Raw genomic sequence first — 16,809 nt, 5'->3', positions numbered from 1 at the left:
TTTTGGTCTTTAGGACTTATTAACATGTGTTCTCTCTTTAAATTTCTTTCTGATATATTAAAACAAGTCATATATGACAGAAATAGTACTTGCTAAGAGAATTTATTTGTTGCTTCTTTTTGATGAATTGTAAATTTGCCGTTTTTAACAGACTCCTTTGTAAGGTTAATAAGACAATTGTAGTTTTATAATAAAAATAGCCTATTTGAGTATTTAACTCAGTTGTTTCATTTAAAATTCATGTATCATATACATATGAATCTGTTATGACTAGGGGACAAAATACTACATAATTAAAGGAGTTTCTTGAAAATATTTTCAAGGAATGCTTACTCAGCAAACCTGCTGAAGATAACTTACTTGTCCTGACGCTTCTCCCCTTTGGTTTCCTGTTTAGGTTACTCTGTGGCTGTTGGAGATTTCAATGGTGATGGCATAGATGGTATGAAGTTCTCGAACTATATCTAATCTTTAAAAAAATTAGATTAAACATTTGAAACACATGGCATTGAAATTTTTAAACAGTTTGAGTGGCTGGGTGCTGTGGCTCAAGCCTGTAATCTCAGCACTTTGGGAGGCCAAGGCGAGTGGATCCCTTGAGCCCTGGAGTTCGAGAATAGTCTGGACAACATGGCAAAATCCAGCCTCTAGAAAAAATGCAAAAATTAGCTGGGCACGGTGATGCACACCAGTGTCCAGATACTCAGGTGGGAGGATCGCCAGAGCCCAGGGAGGTTGAAGCTGCCATGAGCTGTGATTGTGCCTGCCACTGCACTCCAGCCTGGATGACAGAGCCGAGACCCTGTCTAAAAAAAAACAGAAAATTTTAAGCAGTTTGAGCGCTGGATACTGTGGCTCAAGCCTGTAATCTCAGCACTTTGGGAGGCCAAGGCGAGTGAATCCCTTGAGCCCTGGAGTTCGAGAACAGTCGGGACAACATGGCAAAATCCAGCCTGTAGAAAAAATATAAAAATTAGCTGGGTGCAGTGATGCACACCAGCGTCCAGATACTCAGGAGGCTGAGGTGGGAGGATCGCCAGAGCCCAAGGAGGTTGAAGCTGCCATGAACTGTGATTGCACCTGCCACTGCACTCCAGCCTGGGTGACAGAGCCGAGACTCTGTCTCAAAAAAAAGAAAAACAGAAAATGTTAAGCAATTTTAAACCATTGTTATGGAATATAACAGAAGAAATGAGAGAGATATTAGCACACTGGCGAGAGTCCAGGCTAGGTCTGTGCTAAACTTCCTCTAGTGGCTGCTGAAATTGAGACGGCTACACTTGGCTTCAGTGCCTTTCCTTTCTGCTTCTTTTTAGCCCCCAACACTGTTAGTGATTTCTTTAGCGTTTTCCTCCTTGCGTTCAGCAAATTCATTCCTCTGGGAGAGGCTTAGTTTCTTCTTTCGTTAGGCATCGTTTGTTACCTTCTGGGCCATCTCTGTACCATTATTATCCCATCCTCTCATTGTCCATCCATCTTCCTTCAGAGCTCCATTTAGGAATCACAGTCTTTACCAGATTTTGATCACATTTCTGTGCCACAGCCACATCTACCCCACTTCAGTTTGCTCTGTATTATTTTTCATTACTGTACATTTAGTTTTTCTTTATTCTTAGGTTACTTTATCTTGTCTATTCTTGTTTAACAGTATTACAAATGACTTGAAGGCTTATTTGTGTATGTTTGAGAGCCCTCAAGAATTTATATTTGGTAAATTTTGATTTTATAGTTTAAATATGCTGGGCTATTTATTACAGATACCAATTTTTCTAAATCGATTGTTTGTTTTGAACTGAAGTAGTAAAACTTAAAGCTTGCTGACATAGTCACTTCTTGTCTGCAACTTCCAGTGTTGTCCTAAAAAATGAATAATTTGTTTTTTTGTTTCAGACTTTGTTTCAGGAGTTCCAAGAGCAGCAAGGACTTTGGGAATGGTAGGACAGTTAGAAGGTATTTTTTAAAAAATCTCTAAATTATCTTCTGTTTTACTAGATTTCATATACTTCTGTTTTTCCTTCACAGGTTTATATTTATGATGGGAAGAACATGTCCTCCATATACAATTTTACTGGCGATCAGGTATGCTTCCAGAATATGATTGCCCTCTACCACTATAAAGGCAGTATGTACTCATTGGAGTAAATTTGTGAAATATAAAAGTATAAAAGTGAACTATAATCTCATCAAATAGATAATTCTTCCAACTCTTATCATTTTGGTCACACTATTATAATTTCTCTTTTGTGTGTGTGTGTATAAACAAAAATTGGTTTACTCTGTATTTTTCATTTTGTCTTGCCTTTTTCACTCAATATTTTATTATCAGAGTTTCTTAATGTCTTAAAACTTTGCTGGCAGTATCAGAATGATTTAATGATTCCATAACATTCAATATTCTACATATAAGATGGGCTTTAAATATTTCATCTTTGCTTTAGCCAAAGTAATTTGGATATTTTGGCTTGTTTTTGTCTGCCTTTTTGTTTTCTTGGAAAATACAAAATCACATACACACAAAACCACAAAGACTTTCTTTTTCTTTACTGGTAACATTAAATTCTTTTTTAAGGATGATCTATGCCTTATAATTTTATTAGATGCAACAGAAAGCATGGCACAGGTGTGTACTATAGATATTACAAGTGAACTTCATTTGTACTACATGAAATAAGATATTTCTTAGCTAAAAAATGCTAGTGCTTTTTAAGTATTAGACATTCTCTGCGAGTTCAGGCATTTTATAATATTCTCTGTTGTATGTCTCAGATAATTATACCATAAGTTGGTAATGATGAAGAAAAATTTAAATAGTAGGTAGAGGAAAATCTTTCTCGAAGTTTGCAGATCTGGGATTCAAGCCTTTTTGTTCAGTTGAGATTGTTGGGCTTTGGGATAGGATTGATAGGATGACTGACTAGACTCATGGTCCCCAGAAACCTCTTCCCATTTCTGTGGCAGTCAGGATTGATGCACAACCTGGGGAGCCCTGCAGTTGACAGGCAGTTAGGGTTGCTGCAGGGGTGTTCCCTTTGTTCCGTTGTGACTTCTCCAGCTCAAGCAGCTTCTCCTGTCTGGTGACCATGTATGAGTCTGGATCCTACTGCATGCAGTCAGTGATACTTGCTTTATTCTTCTTCCACTATTGGGAAGTGGGGGTGACTAGAGAGGAGTGGGAAACTTGGCTTTTATATGGGTACAAACCTGGGTTTTCCATGCTCAGTCTGTTATTGCATTGGATAAGGTATTTGCTGCTGAAAATTTGGTTCCTTATTTATGAAAATAGGGATGCTGGCAACTTCCTCATGGGACAGTTGTGAGAATCAAAAGAAAACATTTGAATCATAGTGCCCAGGACAAGATGTGCCTCAGTAAATGCCATCCTTTCTTTACACTTCCAAGCCAAGCACTGTAGGCCACTAAGGCCCATGAGTATTATTCTGTTACATTCTAGTCAGCACATCAACCTTGTGCCCCAAACACAGTATATTTTATATCACCAGCTCTGATCTTGTCATTTAAAACAGAACACACCTTTCATTTTCCCAATTACACTGTATCAACCCAAAATAGATAATGTAGGAATCTCCCTTATCATTCTCTCTTGATATCTGAGCCAATCAAATTTGAGAAGCATTGCTAACTTTCCTTGTTTGGTTTGTTGACTCATTTTTCACCTTACTTTGTATTTAATCTGTTATCTCTTTTAGTTTTGTTTTGCACTTTGAGCTCTCTTGGAGCTTTCCTTTTTCACATTTATTTACAGCTAAGCTGCTCACCCTGTGAAAGCCAGTGGTGTCCTGTGGTAGGGAAAAGGACATTTCTGCTCCCTGTGCATTATAAGCTCATAATAAACCCAAACACATTTGTACTGTGTGTGATTCAAAAGCAAAACCATGTGGCAAGTAATCGATAGAGGTATGACACAAAAATGAGCTCCTTTCAATATCTTTCCAAATAGTAATTTTTAAACAGTAGTAGTAGTTTCACATAGGGGAGCCAATTATTATCTATTATGAATAATTATTTATTATCCTCATGACATAGGCATCCGTATAAAACTTGTTGGTTTCAATCACAACATTTGTCTGTGACTATATATTTTTGTTAGTGTGCTTGTGTCTGGTATGTTTTGGGAAATGGAGAGAAAGGGAGATAATAGGGTAGGCCTAGGAAGGAGAATTGATAGTCGTTAGACTTAAATGGCATATGTCAACAACACTGGAATGATTTACATGTAATATATTGTGTCCTAGGAATATATTCTGTTTAGGAAAACAACAAGCCTCATTACCTGATTGTCATTGTGTTGGTAAAATAAACAAAAGACAAGACATTTAGATTGAAGCACTATATGCGGAGAAAAAAAATAGCCCTTTCTATTTGGTACATATATTACGAATGTTAATTGTCTAAACTAATTGAATGAAATATAAACATTTCATTTTCATCTTTTCATCCAGATGGCTGCATATTTCGGGTTTTCTGTAGCTGCCACTGACATTAATGGAGATGAGTAAGTTTAAAAAAATGTTTCCAGAAAGTTATCTTCTCATGTTTATGAATATTTTACTCAAACTAAACATTTTTTTCTGCTGTTTTTGTATTCCTTTTCTGCTAATCCTTCTGTTTAAGGAAACAATTTGAAGCAACCTTAATCATGAATTCTAGAAAACCTCTATGTTTGTGGCCGGGCGTGGTGGCTCAAGCCTCTAATCCCAGCCCTTTGGGAGGCCAGGGTGGGCGGATCACAAGGTCAGGAGACCGAGACCATCCTGGCTAACACAGTGAAACCCCGTCTCTACTAGGAATACAAAAAATTAGCCGGGCGTGGTGGCGGGCGCCTGTAGTCCCAGCTACTCTGGAGGCTGAGGCAGGAGAATGGCATGAACCCCAGAGGCGGAGCTTGCAGTGAGCCGAGATCGCGCCACTGCCCTCCAGCCTGGGAGATAGAGTGAGACTCTGTCTCAAAAATAAAATAAAATAGAAAAAAAAAAAGAAAACCTCTATGTATGTTCTGTTTCTTTCAGTAGCTTTTATAATGTGAACAAATAATTGTATGAATTACTCATAGTTTCTTAAAAGAATTAAAGGAAGGTTTCAATTTGAAATGGGTGCTCTGGTAATCACTTTGTGTTTCACTGTGGGTGTGAGAGATGCAGAAAGAGGAAAAGTGAGTTGTAATAAGAAAGAAAATGCGTACTAAGATATGAAATTTGATGTTGTAACCAGATGAGAAGATGCTGTTCTTTTAGTTATGCAGATGTGTTTATTGGAGCACCTCTCTTCATGGATCGTGGCTCTGATGGCAAACTCCAGGAGGTGGGGCAGGTCTCAGTGTCTCTACAGAGAGCTTCAGGAGACTTCCAGACAACAAAGCTGAATGGGTTTGAGGTCTTTGCACGGTTTGGCAGTGCCATAGCTCCTTTGGGAGATCTGGACCAGGATGGTTTCAATGGTAAGATCGAAGTTTAGTAGCTGCAGGTCTCTGATTATCTGTGTCCACCTGGAAAAGTCCTGTAACTCCATCTGTAGGAGTCTACACAAGCAAATCTCCTTCCTGGAAAGGTGGATTGTGTGTCAGTGAGTAACACACTAAATTTAAAGACAGATTGCTATTTTTCTTTAAAAATCAGAGCAAAGATTTCAAAAATTGACTCTCATGAGTTATTATTCACTCAGCCTCAAATTAGAAGGTCAGAATGATTACCTTCTGAAATGAACCTTCATTCCCCTGGCACCTCCTGCTAGCTGGTGGCTTTATGTGTTTCTGCATCCTGCTTAGTAGCAGTGCCCTCTTCTGTTCATTTGGCTACAAGTGTTTAAAAAAAAATGCTTCTAGGCACATTGTCAAGGCAATGCTGACTAATGCATACCTCAAAGATATGATTTCCCATTAATAATTTTAAAGCCATAACTTTGTTGTAGCTGTCCAAAATGTTCTGAGGGATGTTATATCTCCCTTCATGGTGGCATATTAAAAGTATAAGCCTATTCTTTTATAATAGTACCATTTTAATAGTTGTTGATATCTTTAAAAAGGAAAGTTAGCTTTTACTTTAGAATTCTTTTCAGAAACATGAAATATTGGTTACAAATTACCAAGAATTTTTTTTAAAAATCTATTAAAAACCTTTCTAGAGATCACAGAATGGATAGTTGAACTAGTTTGTGTAATCAACAGTATAGTAAGCATATGCCCCCTTAAAACTTAAAGGAAAGGTATACATTAAGAAGAAAACTTTAAAAATACAGATGACTTGTTGTATGTCTCAAATAGTAGTGGAAAGGTAAATGTTGTTTGCCCTCAAGATTTCACACCTGTCTTGTGGGTAAGTGATGTCATTTACTAGAAGTGTCATCTGGAAGATTAACCCTAGATGTTTGTTTCTTTTTTTTATTTTTTATTATTATTATTATTTTTTTATTTTTGAGGCAGCGTCCCACTGTCACCCAGGCTAGAATGCAGTGGTGCAATCATGGCTCACTGCAGCTTCGACCTCCCAGGGTCAAGAGATCCTCCCACTTCGGCCTCCTGAGTAGCTGGGACTACAGGCTCCTACCACAATGCCCTGCTATTTTTTTTGATTTTTAGTCGAGCTGAGGTCTTACCATATTACCCAGGTTGGTCTCTAACTCCTGAGTTCAAGTGATCCTCCTGCCTCAGCAGCACGAAGTGCTGGAATTACAGATGTGAGCCACTGTGCCTGGCCAACCATAGAAGTTTCAGTGGTACGGAACATCTACTCAGAGGTACATTTGCTACCTAAAATAGAGGCTTGAAGATTTTTTACCGCCAAGAGAACTTAGCATAAATCAAATGGAGCTATGGTATGAAGTTCATAATAAAATGTGAAAAGAACACTATAGAACAGATCAAATCATTACTTAATCATAACGAAAACTACATAGGAAACACAGGGCTAAGTTTGACGTTCCACCATGAATAAAGTTAATGAATTCTTTGCTATGTAGCTGAGCCTCTGTCTCCCAGTTTTTCTGGGAAGCCTGGTCATGTTTGCTGTCACCTTGTCTTGATGTTATTCCAGTTACTTTAAAGAAAGTTTTTCTCATTATTATGATCTAGCCAAAATCTCTTCCAGCTTTCTAAGTTTTTGTTATAATGTATTGTCTGTCAGTACAACAAATATAGACAACAGCTTAAAAAATGTGAAGTTTTACAATGATTTTACAAAGGGGTAAAATACAGATAGATACCATAGAGGATGATTTTGAAGACCCAAGGTTTTTCCTTGGGTCTTACTGTATCAAATAGTAGAATGATAATGTCTTTAGTGAAAAATTATCTGAGCTGTATTTATGTATAGTATTTAATACATATGTGTAAATATAGTTACATTATGCATATATATGTTCTGTTAGTTATAAGTTAGATCTTCAAGCCTAAAAATAAAACTTTCTCTCTTGAAAACAAAAAAATAAGTTAGATCTTTTGTTGTTGTTCATACATGAAGACATTAAGTGTCATTGCTCCTGTATTCCTATATTCCTCTCTTTCCACCTACCCACACCCTAGGCATCAACAAGAGGGATATTGAAAACAAAACAGGCCGGGCGCGGTGGCTCAAGCCTGTAATCCCAGCACTTTGGGAGGCCAAGACGGGCGGATCACGAGGTCAGGAGATCGAGACCATCCTGGCTAACACGGTGAAACTCCGTCTCTACTAAAAATACAAAAACTAGCCGGGTGAGGTGGCGGGCGCCTGTAGTCCCAGCTACTGGGGAGGCTGAGGCAGGAGAATGGCGTGAACCCGGGAGGTGGAGCTTGCAGTGAGCTGAGATCCGGCCACTGCACTCCAGTCCGGGCGACAGAGCGAGACTCCGCCTCAAAAAAAAAAAAAAAAAAGAAAACAAAACAATAAAGTTATGTTCCAAAATTTTATATAGCCCAAAGGTAATTATGTGCAGTTTTTATCAGTAGTCTTCCAGGAAAAGCAGAGGAAATAAAGAAAAACAGGAAAGAGCAACTAAAATGATCAAAGGAAGAAATTGATTGTATGAAGGTGTAGGATCTTCCAGACTCGACAGATGATAGCGAAGAGAGAAGATGATTAACATGTATAAAATAATGAAGGGTTTAGAAAGTTACAGACAATTTTTATTAAACAATCACTCAACATTGGAACTATCTTTTGTTGGAAAATTATATTTTAACGAATACTTTATATTTTTATTATTTATTGAGACAGGGTCTTCCTCTGTCACCCAAGCTGGAGTGCAGTGGTACGATCACAGCTCACTGCAGACTCGACCTCCCAGGCTCAAGCAGTTCTCCTACCTTACCCTCCGAAGTAGCTGGGACTACCAGTGTGCGCCTCCATGCATGGCTAATTTTTGTATTTTTTGTAGAGATGGGGCTTTGCCATGTTGCCAAAGCTGGTCTCAAACTCCTGGGCTTAAGCAGTCTGGGTGCCTCGGCCTCCAGAGGTGATAGGATTAAAGCATGAGCTACCATGGCCAGCCTGTTTTAATAAATACTTTATTAATGCAAATGTCGGTATAGAAGTTATGCTTATCTTTGTTTTTTTTTTGTTTATTTGTTTTGTTTTTTTAGACAGAGTCTCGCTCTGTCGGTAGGCTGGAATGCAGTGGCACCATCTCGGCTCACTGCAACCTCCACCTCCCGGGTTCAAGCAATTCCCTTGCCTAAGCCTCCTGAGTAGCTGGGACTACCGACACCAACCACCACGCTTGGCTAATTTTTGTATTTTTAGTAGAGATGGAGTCTCACCATGTTGGCCAGGATGGTCTTGATCTCTTGACCTCGTGACCCACCTGCCTTGGCCTCCCAAAGTGCTGGGATTATAGGCGTGAGCCACTGCACCCGGCCAACTTACCTTTTAAGGCTTAAAAAAGGATAAAAAAGTTTTACATAACTGAGGTACTCATTTTTAAGGATAACAAATTCTTAGTTGGTATTTACTGCAAGCCAGGCACTCTTCTAGGTGGTAGAAATGAGCATAAATCAGAGTCTACTCATGTCTTTAAGAAACTCAGCAACTCAGCATCCAATGGGGAGAGCATATATGTGTTTAAAAAAAAAGCACCTCAATGTGATCATCAGTGTTTGAGATCCCAGGCTTAATGGTCTCATATAAAGGACGAGTTATCAAGGTATTGCCGATGTTTCAGGGGAGCCATGAGACAATGAGGCATGGCTTAGTAAGGACCTATGAGACAGCTCATGTACATTCAGGAAATTGAGGCAATCTGTTATGGCTGGTACTTAGAGTCTGTGGTAGGCAAGATACGACATGTCCTTGGTCTCATGAAGCTTATGTTCTATAGCTTACTTATTTTGTGTGGTCATTGAATAAGTAAACAATGGGGAAATCCAGACAGTGATAAAGATGGTGGATTTTTTTTAGAAGGCAAGGTAATATAATAAGAGTTTTGGGATAGAGAGGGTGATAGAGAAAGTAGGGGATTGAGAGGGGTGGCGCACTGCTGCATAGGGTAGCTAGGGAATAGCTTGCTGACAGAATGACATCTGATCTAATGTCAATGACATTGATCTATCATTTGGACAAATAGAAGGAATAGAGTTGTAAAAGCTCTGGAGCAAAAGCTGTTAAGGCAGAGAGAACAGCAAATATAAGTCCATAGTTGGCAACTGGCTTCGTGTGTTTAAGAAACAGAAAAAAAGGCCAGAATTGCTGGGAAGAGTAAATAAGGGTAAAAAACTGGATGGTGTTGGGGTGGGGATGGGGAGAAGAATGAGATTTGCATACTAAATAATGGAAATACCAGGTAGGGTTTAGAACTTACTCTAAATGCTTTGGGAACTAATTGAAGGATTTTAAGAAGGGGATGGGTGTGACATGATATGGTGAATGTTTGGCCCTTTAGAAGAGAAAGTTATAGAGGCAAGGGTAGAAGTGGGAGGCCTCTTAAAAGGCTGTTTAAAAGCAAAATACGGCAATGACTTGTCTAGGGTGGCAGCAGCAGCAGAGAGAAGTGGGCAGATTGGTAATGTATTTTAGAGGTAGAAAAGATCATTTGGTGTTTGGGGTTTTTTAAAGATTTAAAATGTTACTCATTTATCTTCTTTCAGTGTAAGTTGAGCAAGATCAAGATGAAGTCACAACTTTCAAATTTCTGAGCAGATTGGCTTCTGTTCAGAAAAAACAATACCATCCGTAAATAAATTAACTAGAATTTTGAGAGTGAAAATAAACTTTAGATGAATCTTTTGATGTATCCTTCTCCCATCCCCTACCTCCTAGTTTTAACAAGGAAGCATTTGTGGTACAGAAAGTTTAAGTGATTTGTTTAAGGTCAGAGCCCTAAATTAATGTCTTTTCTGTACAGTTTTGCTTGAGTTTCCTTGAATTAGATTATTGCTTGTGGATAGAGAGTACCCTACTGAACTTTGAATTAATATTTATCATGATAAATGGGTTCTATAAATATTAAGATCTGTACAAATAATTACAAGTACTGAAACATTTTTTCTCTTCATCCTTGCCCTCTTCCCCCCTTCTCTCGTTCCTTCCTCATTCTTCCCTTTCTTTTCCTCCTGCTTACTTCTGTCATGCTCCTTCCCCCTCCTCTTTTTCCCCACAGATATTGCAATTGCTGCTCCATATGGGGGTGAAGATAAAAAAGGAATTGTTTATATCTTCAATGGAAGATCAACTGGCTTGAACGCAGTCCCATCTCAAATCCTTGAAGGGCAGTGGGCTGCTCGAAGCATGCCACCAAGCTTTGGCTATTCAATGAAAGGAGCCACAGATATAGACAAAAATGGATATCCAGGTGCTTTCTTATCAACACATAGAGCCCTTAGATTTTTCAGTCCTAATAGCAAGTAGTATTAGTTACTGTTCTTGATTTATATTATAAATTATTGCAATTCAGTATTTCATGTGTTGATCAAACCTCTAAAATACTCAAGGCATCATTCCCATCACCTAAGAGGATATGAAGAAAAGTCAGCTCTCTTTCCTGGGAGTGTATACAGTACACTCTGAGTTTCTCCTGTAGTCTTTAATGAAATGTCAAAGAAGAGTATTATGGAAGCTATAAGCAAAAGCTAAATGCTCATTCTAAGCTGTTTTAATGTTACCTATCTTTTTAATTTTTTTAATTATGTAGAATTTATGTACTTGACTAATAGTTATGATTTTTTTTTTTTGAAGACAAGGTATGGCTCTGTTGCCCAGGCTGGAGTATAGTGGCACAATCTTGGCTCATTGCAGCCTCCACCTTCTGGGCTGAAGCCATCCTCCCACCTCAGCCTCCTGAGTATCTGGGACTACAGGCACACACCAGCATGCCTGGCTACTTTTTGTATGGTTTGTAAAGAGTGGTTTTTGCCATGTTGCCCAGGCTGGTCTCAAACTCATGAGCTCAAGCAATCCACCTGCCGTGGCCTCCCAAAGTGCTGGGAATTAATACATGAGTTAATTTAAGCTCATTTTTATAGCTCATTATTATACCATTTCTGAATGTAAAAAGAGACTGAGAAAGGCAGTTTGCCCAAGTTGCCCCCTGCATGGGTCCAATAGAGCAAGCAAGACTTTTTTCTGGTTCTTATACACTTTGCAGCATTATAAATGTATCTAGGATCAAAATAGATCTTTTCTTTAAATGAAATATAGTGTAGAAAATTTAGATGACCTTTGTGTTGAAACACTTAATATGAGCTCAATATACAAGTATGTCAGTCTGTTTCCAGAAATAAGACATGAAGTTGATTCTCATAAATTAATATTATTTTAGAGTTTTTTTGTTATAAATGCAATATATTTATTATAGAACTTTTAGAAAATACATCAAAGCATATCTTCTCAATTTTTTTCCTATGCAGTCACACACATTTTTTTAAAAAGGAAATCATGTTTTTATATGCTGTTTATAATGTGTTTTATTCAACATTTCAGAAACATTTCTTTATTATTCTTCTAAAACATGAATTTTGTTTCCCTTTGTAACAAATAGCTGTATCGTATCTTATTTGCCTTATTTTGTGGCATTTTTATCTTTCTTTATAATTCTTTTGCATATCTCTGATTATGTCATTAGGACAAAATTCAAGAATCACTGTGTCAAGTGTGTGCACTTCTTTTCTTAAGGTTGTTAATACACATGGTCAAGTTACCATCCCACTCCCTCCACAGGAAGGTTTTTGTTAACTTTTTAAAGCACTCACCAGCAGTCAGTGAGTCATTGTTTTCCTACACTTGTGCCTCTTTTAAAATAATTTTTAACTGTATAACAGGTGGACTGGGTATTTTAACTAACAGTTTGTGATTCTAGAAAATAAGGCATGCATTTTATTCTTTTTTTTTTTTTTTTTTTTTTTTTTTTTTTTGAGACGAAGTCTCGCTCTGTCACCCAGGCTGGAGTGCAGTGGTGTGATCTCTGCTCACTGCAAACTTCACCGCCCGGGTTCAAGCGATTCTTCTGCCTCAGCCTCCTGAGTAGCTGGGATTACAGGCAGGCGCCACCACACCTGGCTAATTTTTGTATTTTTAGTAGTGATGGAGTTTCACCTTGTTGATCAGGCTGGTCTTGGGCAGGCTGGTCTCAAACTCCTGACCTCGTGATCCGCCTGCCTCAGCCTCCCAAAGTGCTGGGATTACAGACGTGAGCCACCATGCCCAGCCATGAGGTTGGTTCTTCACTATACACAAATAAAAATGATTATTTTTACTAATAAGCTAATGTATAGTTAAGAATCAACCTCATGTTGTTATTTGTGTATATACATATTTACTTCTGTGAATTTCCTTTTTGTGTCTTTTTTTCTTCTTTGCTACTGGGATGGTATTTTGTTTTTCTTTATTCATTCATTTTTTTTTTTAATTTTCACAGTAACTTAAATGTTGCGAATATTAACTCCTTAACGCTTGTATGTATTTTCTAGTTTGTCACATTTGCATTTTGAGCATAAAGTTTTAAACTTTTATGTAATCAAATCTCTCTGTTTTTATGTTTTTTTTTCATGTGCTTTTCTGTTTAGAAAAGACTTCCTCAAATTTAGCTTGGGTATACTGTGAGCTAGAGCTCTCATTTGTCTTTTTCTGAACTGTGAACCAGTTGAACCAGTGGCGTATGAAAACTAATGCGTTTCATTCTTGCTGATTTGAGTGCTATCTGCTATCATATTTTATATTTATATGTATATACACATATATTATATATAGGAAATAGAAAAAAAATTTTATAATAAGATTGTAAAATCCACAGGCGTCTATAAAGCTTTTTCCTTTGGCAGTATGTATGTTTGGCAGGTGTATGCTTATCATTGCTACTTTTTACTAAATATTCGTTTAAAAGATTTATCTCCACCTAGATGAAAGTCTGCTTTATAATAAACATTTTCCACTGATGGTAGTTTGTTTACAGTGTTCATATATTTTAGCCTTTTATATAATATCTTACAACCTCTTAATGAATAGTTTTGAGACTATGTTCAAGCTTTTTTATGTTCATTGAAAATTTTATAGAATGGTATATACATTTTAAAAACTATTATCATTATTAACATGTTTTTCCACTCTTTCTTAAGACTTAATTGTAGGAGCTTTTGGTGTAGATCGAGCTATCTTATACAGGTGAGCATTTTCTGTATCCTGTAATATAGGAATATTCTGAATTATTTGAATGTTTTTTAACTGTCAGTATTTGAATTTTAGTTTAATTTTCTTGAAATAATGATAAAATTTGTTCTTTCTATTCATGATTTGCTGCAGGCAAATAGTATTATTTTTATTGATACATAATAATTGCACATATTTATGGGGTACATGTGATATTTTGATACATTCATACAATGTAATGATCAAATCAGAGTAATTAGGATATCCATCATCTCAAACATTTATCATTTATTTGTGTTGGGAACACTCAGAATCCTCTCTTCTAGCCTCTCTTGTAGCTATTTTGATTTTTTCTTTTCTTTGGAGACAGGAGTTTCGTTGCAATGGGACCATCTCGGCTCCCTGGAACCTCTGCCCCCTGGGTTCAAGCAATTCTCATGCCTTGACCTCCCAAGTAGCTGGGGTTACAGGCACATGCCACCACACCGGCTAATTTTTGTATTTTTAGTAGAGACAGAGTTTTGCCATGTTGGCCAAACTGGTCCTGAACTCCTAGCGTGAAGTGATCCACCCATCTCAGCCTCCCAAAGTGCTGTGATTACTGTCATGAGCCAGTATGCCCAGCCAGCTATTTTGAAATGTACAATAAATTATTGTTAACTATAGTCAATCTGTGGTGCTATTGAACACTAGAATGTCTGTCTGTTTTTTTTTTTTTTTTGCCCAGTCTGGAGTACAGTGGTGCAATCTTGGCTCATTGCAACCTTTGCCTCCCAGGTCCTAGTGATTCTCGTGCCTCAGCTTCCCAAGTAGCTGGGACTACAGGCATGTGCCACAACACCTGGCTAATTTTATGTATTTTTGGTAGAGACAGGGTCTTGCCATGGTGCCTGGGCTGGTCTTGAGCTCCTAGCCTCAAGTGATCCACCCGCCTCAGCCTCCCAAAGTGCTGGGATTACAGGTGTGAGCCACTATGCCCGCCCCTTCTTTGTCTTTTAAATTATGTTCAAAGGTATTCTCCTGTAGTTTTAATCTCTCTAAAAATTGTCTGGGTTTACATTTTCCTATAAGAAGCAGGAAATTAACCTCATGCTTATGTCTTGGTATTCTCTGACCACAAGATTAGTATCTAATGAAACCCGAAATGAATATTTTTATTAGAGCAATATGTATGAACTTATATATTTCTATTTCCCAATTTCTTATATATCCCCAGTTATTCTCTGTATTTTATCAGTTCCTCATGACTTAGACTATCAGTTGGCATCCCAGGTAGTTAAGATGTTTACGTATCTATGATCTGAGTTTATACATGGCAGGAACACTAACATTAGTGCTGGGTAGTTTGTGATGGGTCAATTTAATTGTATACTATACAATAACTCTATACTATAGTAATTGTAACTATACAATACTTAACAGATTTCAGAGATTTATCATTTTGAGACAGGCACATTGATTGACTTGAGCCAGCTGTATCTTTGTATAGGATTTCAACCTGTGTATCTGAACTCAGGAAAACTGAATTTATTTTAATTTATTGTTTTTAGTTTTTTAAATTGCTGTTAATTATATAATGTATGTGGTAAAAATGCAAACAGTACAAGAAGGGTATATAGAAAAAGTTTTCCCTCACACCAGCTAATAATTTATTTGTTTCGTCTATTAGAAATATTCTATGCATTAAAAAATCATATTATGTATGTATGTATATCAGTAGACATCCTTTGTACATTTTGGGGTTTTTTTTTTTTTTCTCTCTCACTAAAACTATATGTTGGTTATGTCTTAGAGGTCATTGCACTCATTTTCTCCATGGTAGTGCAGTGAATTTGGTAGATATCTCACAACTTATTTAGCCATTCTGCTTTAGTGACTGAATTCATATAGGTCAGCCATTGTCCCACTTTGCCTGGAACTGAGCGATTTCTCAGGATGCAGGAGTTTCTGTGCTAAAGTTAGGACAGTTCTGGGCAACTGAGACATTTGATCACCTACAGTTATGTTGTTCCTGTTCCTTTTACTATTACAGACAATACTTTTAGTAGACATTGTACTATATATGTAGTGAATATGAACCAAAAATATTTCGATCAACCTAACTTTTTAAATAACTTTTTTCTTCATCTTCTTTTTTTCCCCCACTAGGGCCAGACCAGTTATCACTGTAAATGCTGGTCTTGAAGTGTACCCTAGCATTTTAAATCAAGACAATAAAACCTGCTCACTGCCTGGAACAGCTCTCAAAGTTTCCTGGTAAGGGTATTTGTTTAATAATAGTTATTACTGTGATTATTGTTCAGGCATTGTAAGAACAATTGAAAAGTGAAGGTGGTAGGGCTGAAATATTGCTAAAACAGTTTCTGTGGTATACTGTTTTTTCTATTCTTTTTTATTTGAAGCAAGGTCTGCCTCTGTTGCCCAGACCGGAGTGCAGTGGCACAACAACAGCTCACTGTAGCCTCGACCTCCCAGGCTTAAGTGATCCTTCCACCTTGGCCTCTCTAGTAGCTGGTACTACAGGTGTGTGGCACCATACCCGGCTAATGTTTTGAATTGTTTGTAGAGATGGGGTCTCCCTATATTGGTCAGATTGGTCTTGAAGACTGCTGTGCTCAAGCAGTCATCCTGCCTCCGTCTCCTAAAGTGCTAGGATTACAGGCGTGAGCCATTGCACCTGGCCTTATACTCTATTTTCATGTTATAAATTGGATTATAGAAATAGTGCTCCAAAAAAGAGCTGTAAAGATACTCTGTAAATGAGTATGAAATTAATTTTTAAAGAATTATGCATGGTCAATGAGTATTTTCAAAAAGAAAGAAAAGCTAATAAGATCTCAGTTCATTTATATGTAATTCCAAACAGGCCCATGAACACTTAAATTTTTAAAAGATATCTTGTTTTTCAGATTTAATATCTGTGAACAGTAGCTGTTTGAAAAAAATTATTTTGCTCTAATATATTTTCTGCTTATTCTTTTACTAATTTCCAAAGAAAAATATAATATTTTTTCATAAGTTAAATGTCTGAATTCTTCTCTACTCCATTCTTTCTCTCATCTTTGTCATTTGTATGCTACTTCAGTAATTTTTGCTCTATTTTCATTATAGATATTTTTTAAGTTGTCTCATGCTTTACTTCACAGTACTTAAAAGCAAAATGTAGAAACGAGTATCTTTCTCATACATATCAATATAAATATAAAACTAATGAAAAATCTTGACCCATGTACTACCAAAATCA

The 16,809-nt window shown here is 37.2% G+C and overlaps 1 protein-coding gene across 3 annotated transcripts in view; it reads left to right on the top strand.

The window, feature by feature from the left end:
- Window positions 1-16,809, top strand: part of ITGAV (integrin subunit alpha V) — a 96,670-nt gene that overhangs the window by 50,146 nt on the left and 29,715 nt on the right. For all 3 annotated transcript variants that reach the window (XM_033230930.1, XM_033230929.1, XM_033230931.1), the window contains 8 exons: window positions 398-442; window positions 1,891-1,934; window positions 2,023-2,079; window positions 4,461-4,513; window positions 5,253-5,455; window positions 10,585-10,776; window positions 13,535-13,580; window positions 15,714-15,821. In XM_033230930.1, coding sequence (XP_033086821.1) covers window positions 398-442; window positions 1,891-1,934; window positions 2,023-2,079; window positions 4,461-4,513; window positions 5,253-5,455; window positions 10,585-10,776; window positions 13,535-13,580; window positions 15,714-15,821 — 748 coding nt within the window. The remainder of the gene's footprint in view (window positions 1-397; window positions 443-1,890; window positions 1,935-2,022; window positions 2,080-4,460; window positions 4,514-5,252; window positions 5,456-10,584; window positions 10,777-13,534; window positions 13,581-15,713; window positions 15,822-16,809) is intronic.

Source organism: Trachypithecus francoisi, unplaced genomic scaffold (assembly GCF_009764315.1).
Source record: "Trachypithecus francoisi isolate TF-2019V2 unplaced genomic scaffold, Tfra_2.0 Lachesis_group13, whole genome shotgun sequence".
NCBI classification, from domain to species: domain Eukaryota; kingdom Metazoa; phylum Chordata; class Mammalia; order Primates; family Cercopithecidae; genus Trachypithecus; species Trachypithecus francoisi.
Note: the sequence above shows the minus strand (reverse complement) of the source record. Positions and strands in the feature narration are given on the sequence as shown.